An 18,047-nucleotide genomic window follows, 5' to 3' on the forward strand; every position below is an offset into this window, starting at 1 on the left:
CACCACTGTCATTCCCAAAAGGAAACACAAACTCTGGGTATCTGCTTGGAACCCCTGAAATCTTGCACAGCTCAGAGATTGGGGTGGCATGCAACCATATATATATTTTAAAGTATTATGTTTACAAAGTTGTAATTTAAATAAGTCATATAAACTTGTAACAAAGAAAAGAAATACAAGAATGGGAAACTCCCCCCCCCACCATAATTTCCTCATATATTATCATGATCACCAAAAATATGACAACAAATAAAAAAGGATCATCAGCACCATCTTAGCTTTAATATGCACAGCTACCTGGAGACCTGTGTTAATTCTCTTTCCACAGAATAAGATAAGATGAGCTTTCAGGCTGGCCTTGGGCCTCACTGTCTGTGTCATGCCTAAGACCACTAGACATATAACCCCCAAAGGATCATGCATTTTGAACAGCTATATGAGTGGGAGAAATCAGGAGATGGGGGAGAAGCCACCAAGTTCATATTACAAAGCCAGGATGCATTCCCACCAAAAACACATACATTTTCTTTTGTTGGTTGACCTCAGCAGTGGATGGGGTGGTGGTGACATAGCATCCAGCTAACCCTTGGATGGTTGTGTCACTGCTGCTTACCGAGGATGGCATGGTGCAAACACATCAGTGGAGCCAATTTGGTGCTCCCATTGGTGCATTGGCTGCCTTGCCACCCCTTGCCCCTCTCTTCTGGCACTGTGGTCTAAACCACTGAGCCCCTTGTGCTTGCTGATTAGACAGTCAGAGGTTTGAATCCCCACAATAGGGTCAGCTCCCGTTCCTCTGTCCCAGCTCCTGCCAACCTAGCAGTTCAAAAGCATACCAGTGTAAGTAGCTAAATAGGTACCACTGCGGAGGGAAGGTAAACAGCGTTTCTGTGCACTCTGGTTTCCGTCATGGTGTTCCATTGTGCCAGAAGAGGCCACATGACCCAAAAAGCTGTCTGTGGACAGATGCCAGCTCCCTCAGCCTGAAAGCGAGATGAGCGCCGCAACCCCATAGTCACCTTTGACTGGACTTAACCATCCAGGTGTCCTTTACCTTTTTTTTTAACCTTACCTAGTAAGCAGCAGCAACATGCCTGGAGGTCAGGTGAGCACTGCGGCTGCCCCACCATGCCACCTGCTACTGGTCATTCCTGTATTATCATTTCAGGTGAAAAACAATATGCTACATGTCACTACCATGGCAAATGGTGTAGGTGTTGGCTTGCAAATCCAGGACCGATGGCCACCAAGACATTGTTCAGCTTCCCAATTGGGACAGGCAACACACCTTTTATTCAGGGTTGCCTTTTAATTAGACATCTGATTGCTTTTGCGCTGTCCATTTGCAGTTTCTGTCACACATATTTTGGATCAGCCCCTGTCTACTGGCCGTGGTAGTAAACAATAGCTTATTTTTCAGTTAATCTCTAAAAATAATTTCAGCAGTCTCTTGGGCACCACCCCATGAGTTTTGAGGGTGGTGAAGGCAGGATCAGGCAGGCAGGATCAGGGTCACATATAAACCCATCCGAGGGTTGTGCTTGTTCTCATGTTGATTTCTCATTTAGCTGGACTGGCAAGGTCAGCACATATAGCACAGCAACTCTTTACAGTATGAGTAACAGTGATGTACGCTGTTCCTCCTACCTTCTCCACTAGATACTGCTCTTGCACTTCCCATGCAATGCTGTTGATAACAGAGCCTCCGTTAGTGTCCTGTCTAGTGATGGGGGAGAATTTCAATTCATGTCATATATAAAGGTGAATTTATCAAATTCACACTTTCCAAAACAGTATGAGAAGCAAAACACAGTTATCTTTTGAATTTTGAACTTCTTTGAATTTTGGGGTGCATTTCTGCAACTAAAGAATGCTTACAAACATGCACATATTAGGGGACATTGCTTGCAAAAATATGGTGTCAAAGCTGCATAAACGTGTTTATTAGGAGAAATTCAAACTAAAACACAGAGAGATTTTCATGAAGTTTGTTTGTTTTTAATCACAAATTGCTGCAGAAAGGTGGGGAACTGAATTTAAAATTTGATAAATGAGAAGTTGAGAGAACTGAAATTGACAGAACCGCCCTTCACTAGCCTTGACTGTTCCTACTGTACTGTGGTTTAGCTCTCCATCCAAAGGACATCCTTGATGTATCTGAAGTGTGCTCTCACGTGCCTTTTCAGGGCTGATTCACACTCACATATCTCCCACTTGCTGCAGCGGAGAGACTATGTTTGATTCACCAAAGCTGTCAGCAGCCGGAGTCATGCCTAGGTCAGCAATAAAAGAAGGCACTAAATGTCAGTGAAGTTAGCTCTTTATTCGAGGCTTTCTACTCAGCATGGGCTATGACCAAGCCAAAGCTCTCATAAAACAATGTGTAGTAGACACTGAGCGCCAATTGGATCTAGCCTGGACTCCAACTTTTATTGCCAATGAATCCTCCAGGTACTCTGCCTACCCTATGGCATATCTAGCTAAACTCAAAGTCCCTAAGCACCGGAGGGCCTTTACCTTGGCTCTATGTCATGCCCTCCCCTGGGCTGTCCTTGGATTGCTTACCTGGAGAGACAATGCCCCTGTGACTCTGGTCAAATAGAAACAACAGAGCATGTGCTTCTATAGTGCCTGTATTACAGAGACATTCATACTAGCTTCATCTTACCATTACTGCATAAGTACCCAGTGTTCTTGAAGCTACCAACATGAGTTTGAGGCAGTGGAAGACAGGAGTGCCTGGTGTGCTCTGGTCCATGGGGTCACGAAGAGTCGGACACGACTAAACAACTAAACAACAACAACACCCAGGGCGCCTTCTTGCTTCTTGCTGCTTTCAGATACCAACCCTGCTACAACATACAACATACAATGTTGCCAGATTCGGCACAGCAGCGCTCAAAATTTGTTGGACGATGACCCGTGCCACAAACTAGATTAATGAGCACTCATATCAGAGTGCTCTGTAGACTGATAGCTATAGTCTTATATATATTAACCTCTTACAATCTGACACTCCTGTCTAATGTTCCCAACACTTCTTTTAGACTTTCCTTGCTTCCTTTAGATTCTTATAGACTTGTTATTCTTTTTAGTTTTTCAAACCGTTTTCCAGATTTTAAAAGACTGTACCCCCCCTTCCTTATGCTGGTCTATGACCGTAATAAAGATTCGATTCGATTCAAGGAAACAAAACTGTTCAGTCTTAGTGGTCACAACATCCCTTCCTTTCCCTTCCCAGGAGGTCTTGCCGCAATGAAGCAGTTGTGAGGACTGAAGGTCCTCTCCTTCCAACTGCTATCTAAGGCTCCTCTCCCACATCCTCCCTCAGCAGCCTAAGACTTTGTTGTCTTGCCTCTCATTGCTTCACCTTCTTCATTCCTCTGTGTGTTCCGGGGGACAGGGGTAGGTGGGAAGGGGAGCTGGTTGCAGAAGGAGAGGAAGGGGAAGACTGCCTGGCCGTTTCAGCAGCCTGCTTCATCTCTGTCTCCAGCCCCACGTCCTTTCCTGCTTCTGAAGAAGAGTTTGAAGAAGAAGAAGAGGAGTTTGGATTTGATATCCTGCTTTATCTCTACCCAAAGGAGTCTCAAAGCGGCTAACATTCTCCTTTCCCTTCCTCCCCCCAACAAACACTCTGTGAGGTGAGTGGGGCTGAGAGACTTCGGAGAAGTGTGACTGGCCCAAGGTCACCCAGAAGCTGCATGTGGAGGAGCGGAGACGCGAACCTGGTTCACCAGATTACGAGTCTACCGCTCTTAACCACTACACCACACTGGCTCTCTGAGTCTGGATTACCCTGTGCCACAGCCTCTTCCTGGCCACTAAACCAGGGGTTGGCAAGGTTTACCTCGCCTGCACCGGTTCACTCCAGTGGAGATCCCTCCGTGAACCAGATTGCTTGTGTATGTGAGCGCGTGTGCCTGCGATTTCCGGAGTCTATGCAGACATGATTTTCAGCACCGCAGAAGCAAGTCCCTGCACCGCGCTGTGCTGGTTTAGTGCAGCGCGTGGGAACTCACCAAGTAGGTGGCTTGGTTCGGGGGCGGCTCGTGGGCCAGTTAAACGACCCCCGTGGGTTGCTTGTGGCCCATGGGCCTTAGGTTGCCGACCCCTGCACTAAACCCTGCTGCTGCTTCTGACACCACAAAGCCTGTTGCCTTTTCAGTTTCTTTCACCTCTTCCTCCCAGTCTGCTCCCTCTGACCATAGATCATTGTCCCACCACCAAACCCCTGGCTCTGAGCTGCCCTCCCTTGGGGGTTCCCCAGCTTTTGCCCTCTTCCACTCCTCTGTATCCAGCCTGTCCATGACAAAGGGACAAGCTTTCCCACTTGCTCCTCTTATAAGGGGGAGCTACTGTTGGAGGATGTACTATAGCTTCCTGACATTTTGGGGGTGGGTGTGTGGGAGCTGGCCTTTGCCTTAGGCAAAAGGAATCAAGAATTTGGCTTTCAGTTGTTGGTTTGATAAGATAAGAGTATTTTCCCCTTAAACTTTTTACAATTTAATTTTTTTGCCTGGCATTTTGTATCTGTCTTAAGCTTTGTGGGTCCTTTTTGCCAGAAGGTGGGCATAGGAACAAACTATAGTTAATTAGGATCACAGCTATACCATATATTTAAACCACATGGTTTCTCCCCAGATAATCCTGGGAATCCTGAGGAACTGAGTTTGTTATGGGTGCTGGGAGGTGTACCTGTTAGGGTTAAACTATTGTTCCCAGGATTCCTTGGGGGAAGCCACGTGGTTTAAATATGTGTTAAATGTATGTTGCAAATGTGTCCTAATTGAGCAACTGGTTGCATTTGTGAATGAGCCATAACAAACTTAACATGACAGGTAAAACAGTCACATCACGTAACCCACAATGCTTTTCAGTTAAGTCAGTACACACTTTCAGGTACAGTCATCAAGCACTGAGTAATAAAATGATGTACATACACATGTAAGAAACTGAATGTAAAATGGAAATGGTCATCTTAGTTTTGCTGCCCTATTCAAGAATGGCAAAATCCGTGTGTGTGTGTGTGTGTGTGTGTGTGTGTGTGTGCGCTTCAGATTTTTTTGGGAAGAGTCAGTGCATGTGTGTGTGTAACACACACACACTTACCTTTAATATATTTTTTAAATAAAAAAATAGTCCTCCCCCCATTAAAAATGCCTTTTCTTTTTTCTCCCTCTTATGCTAGGTGTATGTGTGGTGCTGTCACCATTGTTTTGCCCTCAAAAGGTGATAGCAGTAGCATTTTATTGAGCCCCCCACCCCAGTCTATTCCCCCCCAAACTAAACAGGTGTAGATCTTCTAGCTATGGATGGACAGAGCAAGATAATTACATCCTATTTCAATTTTGTTGATGTTCAGTCATAGGTCCATCTGATTTCATTTTGTGCAGACTTTTTGTTTTGGTAATGCAACCTACCTGCCCCCCCCCCAATTTAAATTATACACATTTTATAGGAATCTACACTTTGGTCATACCACACCTGAAGTGCAACTACTGATGCTACTAACAACAGTACAGTGGTACCTCGGGTTAAGAACTTAATTCGTTCTGGAGGTCCGTTCTTAACCTGAAACTGTTCTTAACCTGAGGTACCACTTTAGCTAATGGGGCCTCCCTCTGCTGCCGTGCCACTGCTGCGTGATTTCTGTTCTCATTCTGAAGCAAAGTTCTTAATCCGAGGTACTATTTCTGGGTTAGCGGAGTCTGTAACCTGAAGCGTCTGTAACCTGAAGCATCTGTAACCCGAGGTACCACTGTAACAATATTTTTTTAAAGGCATGTTTTTGCTTTGTGTCTTTAAAACCAGACAGGGCTATATTTCAGTCTTTATAATCTTTGGTCCATTTTTTTTAAAACAAGCAGCCTGGCTTCTGACTGCTATGTTATAGAGTCCCACTCCCTTAAATTGTCCTCTGCAATACTTTCTTTACCATTGTAGGGCCATTATGCTGGATTGCTTTCATGCTTCAGAATATACCAGAATCACTTACTAGCTTTTGGCATTTATTGTGCTAGTTTAACTATATATGATAACAAATCTAAGATCCAACTTTTTGCTAAAGACCACGGGCAATGTAGTTTCCTCCTCATAGACCTACAGTTCCTACTACCATTAGGGGGATACGGGTGGCGCTGTGGTCTAAACCACAGAGGCTCTTGGGCTTGCCGATCAGAAGGTCAGCGGTTTGAATCCATGCAATGGGGTGAGCTCCCATTGCTCTGTCCCAGCTCCTCCCAACCTAGCAGTTCAAAAGCATGCCACCATGAGTAGATAAATAGTTACCACTGCGGCGCGAAGGTAGATGGCATTTCCATGCGCTCTGGTTTCTGTCACTGTGTTTCCATTGAGCCAGAAGTGGTTTAGTCATGCTGGCCACATAACCTGGAAAGCTGTCTATAGACAAACACTGGCTCCCTTGGCCTGAAGCAAGATGACCGCCACAACCCCATTTGACTAGATGTAACCATCCAGGGGTCCTTTACCTTTCTCCTTACTACCATTATAACAAACTACTGTTCCCAAAATTATTTGGGAGGAAGTTGTGTACTTTAACTGTGCACGTGGATGTCTTACTTGGGCGAAAGAGACGTTTAGTCAGGGAAGGAAAAGTACAGGCTCAGCAGCACACACAGTGCCGAGCATCTATGAATAAACACGTTGGATTGCAATCCATGTGAGCCAGATAGCTGATAGCTACACTAATGCATATTGTATTTTACCAGTTTAACTGTCATGGCTTCCTCCAGATAATGCTGTGAGCTGTGGCTTGGTGGTGGTGAGCTGTGAGCTGTGGCTTGGTGGTGGTGGTATTGAGAATTCTCTAGCCCTAGTCATGCCTTACTCTCAGCTAGAGCATATCTTTGTTGACCGTGGAGCAGATCTGTGTTTTTAGCCCCAGCTCTGCCACCAGGTCTTCTTTCTGCAACAACTACATGCCATGTGTGGTTGTCAGCAGTGGTATTTGAACTCCTGAGCACTACTCACAGGTAGGCCCTCTACATGCCTGAGAGGTGAGGTTGCATGGGTATCCTGATAGCACAGAGCCTCTACATGTGAGTAGGTTCCCGTGCATTTGCATTTTTCCACAGACAACTATGCACAACATACAGCTATTTCTGAAAGAAGTCCCAATGGGGTCTTTGGGACCCACAATGCCTCAATGTAAGGAAGGGCCTCTTCCCCGCAGTGAGACATGGGGCAAGGGCTCCACATGACAAAAGCAGCAGCAGCAGCTGTGAAGATGTAGCCATGGTGACATGTGGCTGATAGGGACCAACAAACTGACACCTCTCCCAATCTGCCATCTGAGCCATGAAGCTCATTGTGGCTCATAGTAAGGCTAGCCTTGCCTGTACCAACCAGGAACTGGTTCTTCCTTGTGAAGGGCAAGCTAACCCTGCCTTATTATCTAATTTGATAGTTTCCTGGCTCTTACCTCTTTATCTTTGTGTACAGTAGTACCTCGGATTACATACGCTTCAGGTTATATACGCTTCAGGTTACAGACTCTGCTAACCCAGAAATATTACCTTGGATTAAGAACTTTGCTTCAGGATGAGAACAGAAATTGTGCTCTGGTGGTGCGGCCCCATTAGCTAAAGTGGTGCTTCAGGTTAAGAACAGTTTCAGGTTAAGAACGGACCTCCGGAACGAATTAAGTACTTAACCCGAGGTACCACTGTACTTGTAAGCTTTGTATACTTAAAAGAAATCCAGTTTTACTTCTTTTTAGTACCAAAAATTTACACGTTAATTTCATGCTCTGCCTCCCCCTCCCTACAATAGTTTTGAAATCTTCCCTTGCATAGGGAAGTGTCTGAAAACGAGTGTTTTGGGGCACCCCTCTGGGGACCTCAGAATCTCAGTACCCCCTCCAGTTATTTGAAGATCGGAATAAATTTCTCATGCTTTGAGGTTGCTTGCTACTTAGAGCATGGTGAGATTCTTATTTGGTGGTTGATCTTATCTATAAAAAGAAACTAAAATGGAGATTCTGTATTAACAGTGGAACATTCTGGATTAATAATGGAAAATTTCCAACTTTCCAACTTGAGACTGGTACACTATAGTCAATGGGATTTCCTTCCATGTAAGTACGTTTATTATTAGTTGCTGTGTTCAGGGAACAAATGGGCAAGGCACAGAAATTCAACTGAGTTGACAGAAATAAGACAAGTTGACACATGAGCCTAAGGTGGCCCCAAGCAATTATTTGCATATGTTTCTTTTCATGGATAAGGAAGACGTTAAGCTGCTTCTACCTGCTATGAAGTAATTGTCACTTTTAACTGTGTTGCAAAAGCTTGGTAGTGCATAAATAGAAAGAAGGAGCTATCCTTCCTGGGTAATATATCTCAGGAATAGCCAACATGGTGCCATTCAGATATTCAGACTACAACTTCCGTAGCCAGCAGGGACAATGCTCAGGGATGATGGCCATACATCTTGATTTTCCTGGAATTCACTTCCAAAAATGGCGTCCTGGATTATTTTTTTAGAATCCAGCAAATGTCCCAAAAAGCTCAAAAATTCTTGTAGCTTTTACTGAAAAAGATCAACAACTTTTGGGTTTTCCTTTAAAAAGTTCAACAATTTTTGAGGTTTCCTAAACAGGCAAGTGCTGTACTTTGGTCCCATCCTGGTATAATTTTGTGATGGAGGTGCTCCTATGATATACAGTGGTACCTCGGTTTTCAACCGTAATCCATTTCAGAAGACTGAGTTCCGAATCATTCGGAAACTGAAGCATTTACTTCCGGAAAACTCAATATGGAAGCCACGTAGTGTGTTCGACTTCCGAAAAGCTTTTGGAAACTGAAGCATTTATTTCCGGGTTTTCAGTGTTCGAAAACTGAAACATTCGACTTTTGAGACGTTTGAGAACCGAGGTACAGCTGTATTATTAATCGCCTTCCACACAAGTCTCAATGTGATGTACAATAAAAAATAGCAAAAAACACACAAACCAGTTAAAACCACAAAAAGCAAAACAATACAAAAATGGCACCCATGGCAGAGATCCATTCAATCAGCTGGAAAAGTCCACTGGAACAAACATGACATCCATTTTCTTCTGAAAAGTGCAGATAATGGGCACCTGTTATACCTGGAGGGGAATGATGTTCCCTGGTTCATCATGGTGCTATTATATGGTTTCCTGCAATATGAACGTTTTTGTAGACCGGACTGGTGTGCCACAAATTGGACACCATTCAGAACAAGATAAGTGATTCTAGAGCTGTATTAATTTCAGCTGACTAGCTCTATGTACATGTTGGCTAAATGCTTACTGATATTTTATATCCACTCTTCAACCCAAAAGGCCTCATATTTTGGCCATTAAGACTTTTGGCAAGCTTTGAATCTCTGTAGTGGGGAAATAGATGATTCTGTTACCCAACTCCAAGCCTTCTCTATGTCCTCGTCACATTTTCATCAACACCCACAAATATGGGAGTATTCTCTTTATCAATGTTCTATAAAATCTTTATTGGTTAAGTCTTGTTATGCAGATTAAGGGCTACGTCAGTCAAACACCTGCATTTTTCAGTGGAGGAAGATCATAGAGTGGCCATGAACTGCTATCTAACCAACAATCTTTCTTCTTTGCATTTACTTAAATAATTTTCCAAACATTTATTTGCACATTTAATGGTTCCCCATTCTCCAGATACTGAGAAGTCCAGGGGAAAAGATACAGGGATACGACCACCATCTTTGTATTGGGTTCCCACAAAGTGGTCCTTCACCTCAAGCTGCTTCATCTCCAGGTAGTTCACATAGCTTCATTTAAACAGCGTAACTTTCCTAGACTTTGAGAGCTCATTACACAGGCTGAATAGTTAAATGGATGTTCTCATCAACCAAGTTGTATGGCCACAATGACCTATAGCCACTTAAGTCACCTCCACCACAACACGGGGACCTTCAGCATCAATTAACTCAAATGACTGGCTTCAAGATACTGAAGGAAATAGGGAGGGAGCTATTTTCATTCCTTGGAATTCAGAAAGGGGTGGGGTCATGAGTCACCTGCTCATCTACTTCACCCAGGAGGCACTGTCAGCTGTGAACTTTATCACTCAAGCACCACTTCGAGCAACTGGATCATATGCAGCAGATACCACGATGGGAGCTAATTCAAGTTCACCTGAGGTAAGAAAACTTTGCAAATCAAGCCAAACAGCCTGGGCTTATAGGAAGCCCATTCTGAAGCTCGTTATGAGTGCTTTCAAATGTAGGTAGAACATGTTTGAGCAACTTGACAAATCCACAGGTGCTGTACTTGCTTGAAAGAGTTGCCTTTCATCTCTGCCCTTTTGGTTTGATTCCCTTTGGTACATATAGCCTGAGAGCGAGTGAGAAACCTTACAAACAATTAAACAAACCACTCTGGTAGGAGAGCTGTGAAGTATTTATGCATGTAGGTGGAACTTGTAACAACACCGAGTGGCTATTTTTAATCTATTTTTCTTTCTTTCTTTAGGGCTTAGCAAATAATCGAAATTTGGCAAGACCGGTATGTATGAAATGGGGTAAACACCTTCAGAACATAAGTTTGTTATGACGTGTGTCAGGGGAGTGGATGTTAGGATGAAAACGTGCCATAATTTCAATCGCAAACACACTGTATACATGGATAAATGCTGAATGTTGTGGTGGTTCACCAGATCTTATAATTTTCATCTCTGTACCAGCACACTCAGATTCTTACTTTGTTCTTGGGAACTGTTCTATTTTCAAAATGTCTCTCATTATAGATTTGTTCCTCCTTCTTTTTGTTCCTTTCTCAATTTGTTTCATGGAAATATGGCTGTATGTTACTATATAAGGTTCTACACAGTGTTTTCTGCTTAGGGACATTCAGGATTTATCCTGAGAATATTATATTAAAAAAAGTCGGAACTCTAAGGATGCCAGATAGTTAGTCTCAAATGAGAGCAGCATTTCATTCAGCGGGTTTTACACATGAAAAGCAGGCTACAGTGCAACTGTAAAAATTATATGGAAAAGGCCTTTCAGAAGTTTATCTTTTTATATTGGGAGATGTACTGAATCCCCCCCCCCGATAATCCTCCCCAGTGCTGTATCAAAGTTGCAAGAATAAAATCAATTAAAAATTGCAATAATAGCAATAAAGAATAGTAATATGGGATACACTAATTGGGGTGTTACTTCCTATTGTTTCTTTGAACAAGTATGTTTTTGTACTGATGAACGGCTATAGTGTTGAAAACAACTGAGCTACCCCTCTTTCTCTGAGAATTGGGAGATGCTCTAATAGTGGTGGCTAATCTTTGGTCCTCAGTGCTTTTTCCCTAGAAAAATAGGTGCCGGTACTCACCATGAGGCTGTTACAGTAAGTGCCACACTTTTTAACAACAAAAAAAGAGGTGCCGGTGTTGCGTACCCTTGAGTACCCCCTGAAAAAAAGCACTGAGTCCTCCAGAGATTGGACTCCAGTTTCCATCATCCCCAGCCAGCAGGGTTAATGGTGATGTGAGTTGTAGTCCAGCAATATCTAGAAGGCCGCAGGTTCTCCATCCCTGTATCAGAGACTCAAGAGTGTGGTGATAATGCCTTGTGTCGGTTGCAACACACCTGCTTTAGATATTACAGTGAAGATGGACAAAATTCAGAATTATTTGCATGCCCAGCCACAGAGTCCCCCACCCGGCGTGCCTAACTACTGAGTGGGAAATGAATGGACACGACAACTGTCTGGGATTCAAAATGGCTACACCTTTATTGATTTCAGATGTAGGAAGCCTTGGCATAGATGTAGGAAGGTATTGGGCATATATCCCTCTCAGCCCCACCCCTGCTGGGGGGCTGAGGCATGACCGGGTCTATTCGGGGGTGAATCCATCACAAAAGGCAGGTTTACGCAGATGGCCTCCAAATGCCGAGGGAAGCTCTATGGCCCGCTAGCCCTACCAAGTGGCTCTTGGGACAGAGACTCTCCACCAGACCCTTCTAACAGGGTACCATGTTATCGCTGCCACAGAGAACAGGGGCTGGGTGAGTCACCATTTCACCGCACCCGAATTGGATGAAAGACTATAGGATTACGCCCAAGGCCTAAACCGCCAAAGTTGTGACTAGTGCTAAGGGGAAGGTGAAACCTGCAAAGCAGGGAAAATTCATTCCCGGCTCCGAATACAGCAACTGTCAAAAGACCACAGCAAAGCCCTCCTAGCTGAAAAGGAAATGTTAGAGCAGTAACAAACTATTAATGAAAGGGTGGGTGATGCTCCCAGCTGACTGGATGCTGTGCTGAGGGGTTGGCTGGGCAAATTGATGGAGGATGGACCCAAAGGAAGCTTGCCTCCCTCAGGTCCACTCCTCATCCCCCCCCCCTGGGTCTGGAGCAGATTGGCTCCTCTGAATGGATGGGTTTGGCGGGAACCCGTGAGCATCCGCTGCGGTCAAGGGGGACAGGGAAAAACAGCTAAGATAGCGTGGTGTGTCTGGGGGAAAAAGGAGGCACCGCGTCAGGCCACAACTGCCATGCACTGGGAGGATGGTAAGCGGCCATTCTGTACCACTTCTGTTTGCCTGAACAGCTGTTGTAAATCCCTAATGATTCTGGCCATATTGAAGTCCTCTGTAGTGATGGAAATATCACAATATTCAGCAAGAATGGGATTATTACTGATATGAGGCCTATTGTGTTCTCCTCTGCCCTCCCATGACCATCTCACAAGGGGAAGAGCATGCATGAGTTGGTGGACGTGCCTCCCTGGACAGCTTCATTCTTGCAGCTCCCCAAGTATTGGGGGCTGAACATCTCCATTGGTGAACCTGCTCTACTCAGAAAGGGTCCCCATGTGATTTAGAACCCAATTCTAAAAGAGGGGCCTGCAAAAATAGCAATGGGGACTAGTGAGAGTATTGGGGGTCAGGAGGCTCATAACTGCTTTCCCCCTTGTATGATTGTAATCATAGGGGGCAGGGGGATTGACAGAAAGTACACCCTAATGGAACATCTTGGCTTATGCAGATTGCCAAATTAATATTAAGGGTGTTCACAGACCCCAAGATTCACCATGTATTTGTTTCGGGGTTGTTGTTGTTTTTAATCCAATCAATTTCTGAGTTGCTTTGAGCTCTCTGTTTTGATCTGTGTTTCAGTTTTCAAGCTGATTTGTACAAAACGAAGTTCTGTGATTCCCCATTCACTATAGTGGGGAATCTAAAAACAGCTATAACTTTTCCTTCTTTTGGTAAAAGGGGATGAAATTTACTGGCACAGAGTGCATTAATCCAGCAAAATTGCAGACAGATAGGTTCTGTGACTTTTTGTGGGGAAAGTAAAAGATTACTTTCTCCCATCATGTCTTATGGGGGTGGGGAGCAGATGGCTGTCTCTTTCTTACTTCATAGCTAGTAGGAGGATGCTGAGCGGTGTGCATTCTCGCTTGTACATTTGTTTAAACTTTGCATCTTCACACCAGCCTTTTCTGGTGGTTATTTATGTCCTTCAATAGGCCTTACATGCCTAGACCTTTACAAGCCTCTGATATGCATTTTAGTGTGAGGCTGTTGAGAATGCTGCCTGCAGAGTTCTGAAGAACTTTGGGTTTGTTTGTTTGTTTGTTTGTTTGTTTATTAATGTAGAACATGGGTAGGCAAACTAAGGCCTGGGACTGGATCGGGCCCAATCACCTTCTAAATCTGGCCCGCGGATGGTCTGGGAATCAGCATGTTTTTACATGAGTAGAATGTGTCCTTTTATTTCAAATGCATCTCTGGCTTATTTGTGGGGCATAGGAATTCGTTCATTTTCCCCCTTCGAATTATAGTCCGGCCCCCCACAAGGTCAGAGGGACAGTGGACTGGGCCCCTGCTGAAAAAGTTTGCTGACCCCTGATGTAGAATGTAGAATTTTCTAAAATTAAATTAAACTTGTAACTTTTAAAAATATCCTCTGCTGCTGTGCTTTAAAAACAAACAAACAAACAAACAAACAAACAAACAAACAAACAAACAAACAAACAAATCCAGAGCTCTACAGTGCTCTGTGGGCAACATTTTGGACAACCTCAGTCTTGAATAGCTCATGACCTCAGAGAAACATAGCAATTTATAGGGACACATAGATACAAGGTATGAAAAATTTCAGAAACAAGGTGTCATGAGACTTTGTTTAGCCCCAGTGTAGGAGGGCTGTTGACACCTTGCTTCCACGTCAATCCCCCCAATTTGTTTTATTTAACACTCACACAGAACCGATGCACACCCCTAACTAATATCATAATGCAGTGGTATCTCAGGTTACATACGCTTCAGGTTACATACGCTTCAGGTTACACACTCCACTAACCCAGAAATAGTGCTTCAGGTTAAGAACTTTGCTTCAGGATAAGAACAGAAATCGTGCTCTAGCGGCGCGGCTGGAGAAGGAGGACCCATTAGCTAAAGTGGTGCTTCAGGTTAAGAACAGTTTCAGGTTAAGAACGGACCTCCGGAACGAATTACGTACTTAACCCGAGGTACCACTGTATAGTAGTAGTAATGCGGTTTCTTTGGGACCAGCCTGCTTCATATATGAATGTTTCCTAGGAGATGGAACTGAAATAGGCTTTTGGTAAGGGTAGAAAAATATTGAATCCAATCAAGTCTAAGCCTACTCCGCATTAGAAGCCAGCCCACATGCAAACTCCTCAAGATGTGCTGTGATGTGATCTCAAAGCTGCAAGGTACCCTGAGTGCCTTCCATCAGTTTCAGCTGGTGGCCCAGCTATGTCCCTATCTGGACATGGATAACCTAACTCAGGCATAGGCAAACTCGGCCCTCCAGATGTTTTGGGACTGGAGAATGGAGAACTGCAGGTTTCTCACCGCTGCTTTATGCAAAGGATGCCTCTATGTGAATCTTGCCTAGCTGCAAGTCTAACCATGGCACTTTAAATTCTGAAGATGCTGGAATGGGCCTCCCAAATTAAACAATTGTCATCTCCATTCATACCAATGTTTTCAGCATGCAGGGCCTCATTGGTAGATCTTAAAAGCCTTGTGGGATCACACAGGGGAAGACATTGCCTAAGGTAACTCAGGGATTCAACCATGTTGGGCTTTAAAGGTCCAATTCAGTCTCTTGTAGCAAGCCTGCAAATCACCTGATTTGTGTTCTTTGCAGACCTCAGAATGTTTACTGGGCATCTACAGTATTGCTATAAATATTTGATATTTGATAGATTGCATTTGCTTGATGTTTCACAAGTTGTGCAGGCCTACCATAAACTGAGGAAGACATCACGTATGGTTTTGTGGGCTTGTTTCTTCCTGGTGTACCAATTTGCACAGAGATGGAAGCATGTTACTTTAAATTAAATATGGTATCAAGGCACCATTACGTGTTGTGGGGGCAGGAATGCTTTTGGATAAATTCAAGTTTAAACTTCAAAGAAGGTTTAGTTTTAAGACCATTTGTTGGATTGTCTATATCGCTTTGGAGTGCCTGGAAAATAAACCAAGCTGCTTCTCAAAAAACTGAGAATGACTTAGAATTTGAATTAGCTCAAATCAAATCCAAAGAAATTTTCTGGGGGTCATGCTGCCCACCTTTTCTGGTTGTTGTTGTTGTTGAGGTGAACGTTATGAGTTCCCAAGTGTCATAATTCTGAGCTTCAGCATCTTACTTATGTGCTGTTTTATTTTTTGATTATAACCAGAAATAGGTGTCTGGTTATAATTGAGGGCTGTTGTATGCTTAGGGTTTTATAAGAATGACTAGTGTTTCCGGCTTCCCAAAAGCCTTGGGAAAAGAACTTCAGGGGACTCTCTCTCTCTCTCTCTCTCTCTCTCTCTCTCTCTCTCTCTCAGTTTTTCATTGGGTTTTATCAAACCTCTTGACTTGACAAGATGTCACTCTATATAGCCATGTTGGGTGGGATTGATGGGAGTTGTAGACCAAAACATCTGGAGGGCACTTGGTTAAAGTAATGCAAGTCTGTGTAGTGAGTGCAAATGATACCACTGCCTATTCCTCAGCAAACTTACAACTGACACAAAGTGTTGTGTACATGTTATGTATGGCTGCTGGGAGACTGTAAACAGTGAGGTCAAAGGAAAATGAAATGCAGAAGGCATAGATGGTGATGATTAAGTTATTAGGAGTGGCAATCCACAGTTAACAATGGCAATTCAACAAGAGGCTTGAACAGTTTGTTTAAAAATTCTTATTGTTTTTACTCTTATTCTTAATCTAATTCTACAATGTTGTTGTTGTCGTTTTTGTTGATGATGATTGGCTGTGTTATCACCAACAACTGTTTTCTGAATGGCCACTGTTAGTAATGCAATTTATCATCATACAGTCATACCTCGGGTTACAGACGCTTCAGGTTGCGTTTTTTTGGGTTACGGACCGCCGAAACCCAGAAGTACTGGAACGGGTTACTTCCGGGTTTCAGCAGTTGCGCACATGCAGAAGCGTCGAATCTCAACCTGCGCGTGCGCAGATGTGCCGCTGCGGATAGCGAACGCTGTGGGTTGCGAACGTGCATCCTGCATGGATCATGTTCGCAACCTGAGTGTCCACTGTACTTAATTTTCCTCTGACCTCACTTTTTACACTCCTCCTCTCTAAACCAGATGTGTCTCTACACACCTGAAACTCAAGCTAACAGTTACTATATTTGATTAACTAGGCTCTAGACTACAAAAGATAAAATCAAAATCCTTCACAGTACCACAAGACTCTGAGCTATAGCCAATATTTCTTGTCCAGTAGAGCAAAAGTACTTGCACTGGCAGATGGGTGAGTTTTAATGTTGCACAACAGAGGGATTGAATGCAACACTTGCACAAGCAGGAACTCATTCTGCCATGTTTCACCTTCTCTTGCACAACAACATTTTGCCAGTGGAACAAGAATAGTGCAAAGTGACTTTAATTTAGTGCTACATTAGATAGAATCCTCCTTGTTGTTTTTATTGAAGATACTAATGCAGTTACTGCTTTAGAAATGGAAGCTCTTTGAAATGATCTATTAAATTGCATTTTCAGTCTGTGTTTTCACAAGGCACGGTATATTGTGATTATAATAATTTACATTATAACAAAATAAAGTGCAAAGCAATCTCCTACACAGATGTTGCATGCTTCCTTTAAGCCTGTGTAAACATTATAGTTCACTTTGGCTCCAGTGTTCTCTCAATGCTAATGTCTGAAGTCGTGTACAAATGATATTGGCCACAATCCATATCTATCCCATAGCTGCTTGAGAGATACTATGGCTTGATGTGCTTTCCCTCAAGCCAGCTTCCATCCAATTTGGCAACTTAGGTCACATTTAAATTGCGGTTTGTACATTTGAGATAGCCATTGCACATGTGCATTACTTTGACTGGAGCATGCCCAGTGCCCAGTGCCTTGAAACCAAAACATTTATTCCTAGCAAGTTCAGTCCAATGTATTTCTGCCTGTTGTACCAGGTTGGGGGACTACTGATGAGAAGCCTCTCGTTAGCTGAGGCATGTTCAAAGTCCGTTTTGGTTTAATCCGGCCCCTGCGGCAGTTTATTTCCTGGGGTAAAATCCTAAAAAACTCTCAATAAGTTCAATCCTAAAAAAAGGTTAACAACTTTGGTTGGCCCTTTGGTCGGCCCCCATGGCCCTTCACTTCATCAAATCTGGCCCTCTCTGAAAAATGTTTGGACACCACTGCTTAGCCTCTTGAATATCCTCTTGAAACTGTCCTAATGCCATTTTCTCTTTTTAAGGAAGGGGGCTTTAGTTTGTTCTCCCCCTCTCACTGCCTTTTTAAAAATACAAAATAGTACATGAAATTGTAAAATTCCATAAAAAAGAAGTTTTTATGGCATCACATAATGTGCAGAGGTTATTCAAGGGACAAATAAGAGATTATTCATTATTATTCACAAGGACAGGGCTGGGGAACCTGTGGCCTTCCAGATGTTGCTGGACAGCAGGTCCCATCATTATTTATTATTACCTTTTTATTTATTAAATTTCTATACCGCCCTTCATCCAAAGATCTCAGGGCGGCTCAGAGCATCATCCCCGACCATTGAC

The 18,047-nt window shown here is 43.5% G+C and overlaps 1 protein-coding gene across 1 annotated transcript in view; it reads left to right on the forward strand.

Moving 5' to 3' along the window:
• The first annotated feature begins 10,054 nt into the window (after positions 1-10,054).
• LOC310759448 (cytosolic phospholipase A2 epsilon-like) overlaps positions 10,055-18,047 on the forward strand; it is a 47,636-nt gene continuing 39,643 nt past the window's right edge. The window contains exons 1-2 of the mRNA XM_083606715.1: positions 10,055-10,161; positions 10,493-10,525. Coding sequence (XP_083462841.1) covers positions 10,135-10,161; positions 10,493-10,525 — 60 coding nt within the window. The 5' untranslated portion in view covers positions 10,055-10,134. The remainder of the gene's footprint in view (positions 10,162-10,492; positions 10,526-18,047) is intronic.

This window comes from Podarcis filfolensis (genome assembly GCF_964270895.1).
Source record: "Podarcis filfolensis genome assembly, chromosome: 1".
In the NCBI taxonomy this organism is placed as follows: Eukaryota; Metazoa; Chordata; class Lepidosauria; order Squamata; family Lacertidae; genus Podarcis; species Podarcis filfolensis.